Below are 3,702 nucleotides of genomic sequence, written 5' to 3'. Positions count from 1 at the left end.
GTGGTGCAAAGGGAACTATTGGTCTGCCTGCAGTATCGAAGCCTATGCAAACTCAAGTGGAAATCCATCAATCGTTGATCATCCAGAGCAGAATTTGTTCACAGTGGAACTGAACTCTGTCTGTGAGTCTGGAACGGGTTGGTGTGCTGTAGAAATTGGGGATAAATGGCAGCCGGATGACCGTGATTATTTGTACCTGACAGTTAGTCAAGGTAAGAAACCAAAATTAATCAGAATTATAATTGTTATAAATTCCCTTACACCACTCATTTACTGCCTATTTATTCAGATCTGTCAGTGAGCGAGAGCAGAGTGAGAGGTGAGGAAGGAGGCAGCGTCACAGTCCAGTGTCTCTACAGTGCTGAGTATCAGAATACACAGAAGCAGTGGTGCAGATTTAAAGATGAACAATGCAACACAGTGAGGACTGAAACATCCCAGAATTCAGCAGTGTACATCAGTGATGATGGGAGAAGATCCTTCAGTGTGAAGATGAGTAGACTAAAGAAGAGTGATGCTGGATGGTACTGGTGCAGTGCAGGAGATCTGCAGGTTCCTGTTCACATCAGTGTCAGTGATCCACCTCCAGGTATTATCACAAACACTGATCAACTTTAACAAATGATGAGACAGAAATCACACTGATTATTTTACTTTGACAACAGTCACTACATCAAAGACAACCAACCGCTCATCAAGACAATACGTACACGTAAGTAGGAAAGCTTCATGTTATTTAGTCATAGTGTTTTCCTCTGCAGTTTTACATGTTTATATTTATGAACTTTTTCAAAGATGGAAGTGATGTGAAAAATAAACATCATAAAAAATGGATATCGTTATGAATCATTCTGAGAGACTGCAATCACCATGAGCTAATGTATATGAATGAAGGAAAAATATTTCAAGTGATAAAACTTTACTTTCTTTTACTTTTATGTTGTAAACAAATCACAAATGACTCAAAGCACAATTCAGGTAACATCAGATTTACATATTTGGAATAAAATTTGTGTATCAGTTTTTCTTAAAACATGTTTCTAATCTGAGTTATTTCTCACTCACAGTGTTTGTAAATTTTGTCCCCAGCAGTGATGAAACCACGTTACTACAAACACATCATTATTCTCTGTCACAGAAAATGTTGAACACTTTAGACCATGATGTTTTTCTCTGCAGTTTTAGAGACATGTACATTTTTTGCTTTATTCAAAGACAAACATGTGAACATTACATGATCATTTCCTGCTTGTTAAAACTTTCTCATGTCACATGATTCTATGTAAATACACATGAAATCAATGAGTACCAGATTTAGGAAAGAAAATTTTCTACTAATATAATTTTATATTTTATGACAATTTACTCCACAGGTAGAAAGTAATAAAATAACTACATGTACTCTTGGTACAGTACTTTATTAAAGTAGAACGTTTAAATTATTTGTAAATGTAAAATTTGGTACTTTCCATTTCTGCCTAACTAGAGAACATGCCAATAGGATATTTAACTACTGATGATGAAGGATTATTAATGCATGATGATTAATGATGAGCTAAATAATTGGCCCTTCTTCTGCCACTGGTGATACTGGTCATCATCATCTGTATGCTCAGAAAGAAATGTGGTAAGTGTCCCTGGTGTGTCTGTAGTTTTGAATTAGTTCTCATTCTTCTATTACTTCAAATGCGCAGGTCTGAGATGTGAAAATCCATTCACTGGAGGTTCATTAACAAGAAATTCAACACAATCAAATATAATACAGTGTTCATACAACCAGAGGACAGATTCAAAGATTTGACAGTCAGATAAATCAGTCAGGAGTCAAACACAGTGCACCTAGAATCTGTGGGCAAATAGAAAACAGGAGAACAGAGGGGAAGAAAGTCACATACACTGATTGTAAACTCACCAGTTATTACAGTCTGAGCCTTTACACTGTATTTGTCTGTAATGTCATAAATATCACTTGTCTTTTTCCTCTGGAGATAATGTTGATGGCTGGTTATGAGCTTTCTGAACCCTGTAGTCCCACGGTTCTTACATGGTCATGACAGGGCGCAGGGTTTTTTTTATTTTTTATTTTTTTTGTGTCTATCTTCATTAATGGTTTTCTTCGTTGATAATAAAGTTAATACACTCAAAGCAACCATAAACAAACAAATGAGCCATTAAATCACTTAAAGTAAAACATCATTTAGGGCACCGGAAAGAAAAATAGCTAGAAAATGACAATTTAATGTCAGGAAAATATTTACAACAGAACAATCTTAAAAACCTTCACATAGAGAGGCAGTAGTGTATGTAGTGGGCATAACAACATCAGTGTCTAAATGTGTGACATGGACCACAAACAAACACCAAAAACCCAATTAATTTATTAGACCTTATAAACTTGGAGTATTTCATCACCATTTCGTGGGGTGATGGAGGACATATGGGGTTTGAAAATCAGCCAAAGTTAGCAGAAAAAGTTTGAGCTCCACAGATGTACACAGAACATGAGTGTAAAGATTAGGAAGAATTTAAATGTAAATATAGGTGAGGTGATGGTGCCCTCTAGTGGCACAAATGTATTATTATTATTATTATTATTATTATTATTATTATTATTATTATTATTATTATTATTATTATTATTATTATTGTTGTTGTTGTTGTTGTTGTTGTTGTTGTTTTAATTGAATGCAATTCAATAAAAATTTTATTCAGTTCACTATTTGTAAAATTATTTTCTTTCTTTCTTTCTTTCTTTCTTTCTTTCTTTCTTTATTTATTTATTTATTTATTTATTTATTTATTTATTTATTTATTTATTTATTCTCTATTCCAGAGTTAGAGAATCAAACCAGGATCAGAGAGAGGAGCAATGACACCACTGTTCCCACAGTTAGTACTGTGTCTTATGTCTTATTTCAGTGCCTTTATTACCTTTTAGCACTTTTAATGAACTTCATCACCACAATTTCTCATCAGTGCTGTTACTTAACAGTAAATAAAATCTTTTCAGACTGAGAGATCCTACAACTGTTTACAGGACAGGAAAGACGAAATTAAAACATTCATACTTTGGCCACAAACATACCCCAGAGGGTTAGCAGTTTTAACATTTTACATATTTTTGCAGTTTTTATTTAATAAAAATAAAATAAAAAAATGAAAATAAAAATAAATAATAAAATAATGTGAATCATAGAATTAATAAACTGTATTAATAATAATACTTTATAAAGAGAAGTGTGTGTGTGTGTGTGTGTGTGTGTGTGTGTGTGTGTGTGTGTGTGTGTGTGTGTGTGTGTGTGTGTATCAATGTGTGTGAAACAGGCGAACACTGATGAAGACTCCATTGTATTTATCATTTATTCTGTATATCAGGATCGTAACAGTGCACTCAGAGCCCAGGACCTGAGCAATTTAAATGTTTTTAATATTTTTACTAATGTTGTGTTTTATTCCTTATTAACGATCATGATATTGTAACTTACTTACTGATAAATACTGTGTGTGTGTGTGTGTGTGTGTGTGTGTGTGTGTGTGTGTGTGTGTGTGTGTGTGTGTGTGTGTGTGTGTGTTTCTGTGTGCATATGTGTGTGTGTGTGTGTGTGTGTGTGTGTGTGTGTGTGTGTGTGTGTCTGCATGTGTGTGTGTGTGTGTATGATGCAGTTAGTGAACCTACACACTATAACATCCATCAGCATATAA

General features: G+C 34.1%; 1 protein-coding gene across 2 annotated transcripts in view; it reads left to right on the top strand.

Annotated features, from left to right (window-relative positions):
• Positions 1-3,352, top strand: part of LOC113645233 (polymeric immunoglobulin receptor-like) — a 17,456-nt gene extending 14,104 nt beyond the window's left edge. Inside the window, exons 4-6 of one of the 2 annotated variants that reach the window (XM_047806092.1) lie at positions 1-212; positions 290-589; positions 666-1,030. The exon at positions 1-212 is cut by the window's left edge and continues 103 nt beyond it. In XM_047806092.1, the coding sequence (XP_047662048.1) occupies positions 1-212; positions 290-589; positions 666-805 (652 nt within the window). In that variant the 3' untranslated portion in view covers positions 806-1,030. Of the gene's footprint in view, positions 213-289; positions 590-665; positions 1,031-2,833; positions 2,890-3,324 lie in introns of those variants that run through there. The other variant, XR_007139066.1, reaches the window with a different exon arrangement.
• Positions 3,353-3,702: the final 350 nt, after the last annotated feature.

The sequence above is a fragment of the Tachysurus fulvidraco genome, chromosome 22, assembly GCF_022655615.1.
Source record: "Tachysurus fulvidraco isolate hzauxx_2018 chromosome 22, HZAU_PFXX_2.0, whole genome shotgun sequence".
Classification (NCBI taxonomy): Eukaryota; Metazoa; Chordata; class Actinopteri; order Siluriformes; family Bagridae; genus Tachysurus; species Tachysurus fulvidraco.
The sequence above is the reverse complement of the archived record's forward strand: the minus strand, read 5'-3'. Positions and strand labels throughout refer to the sequence as shown.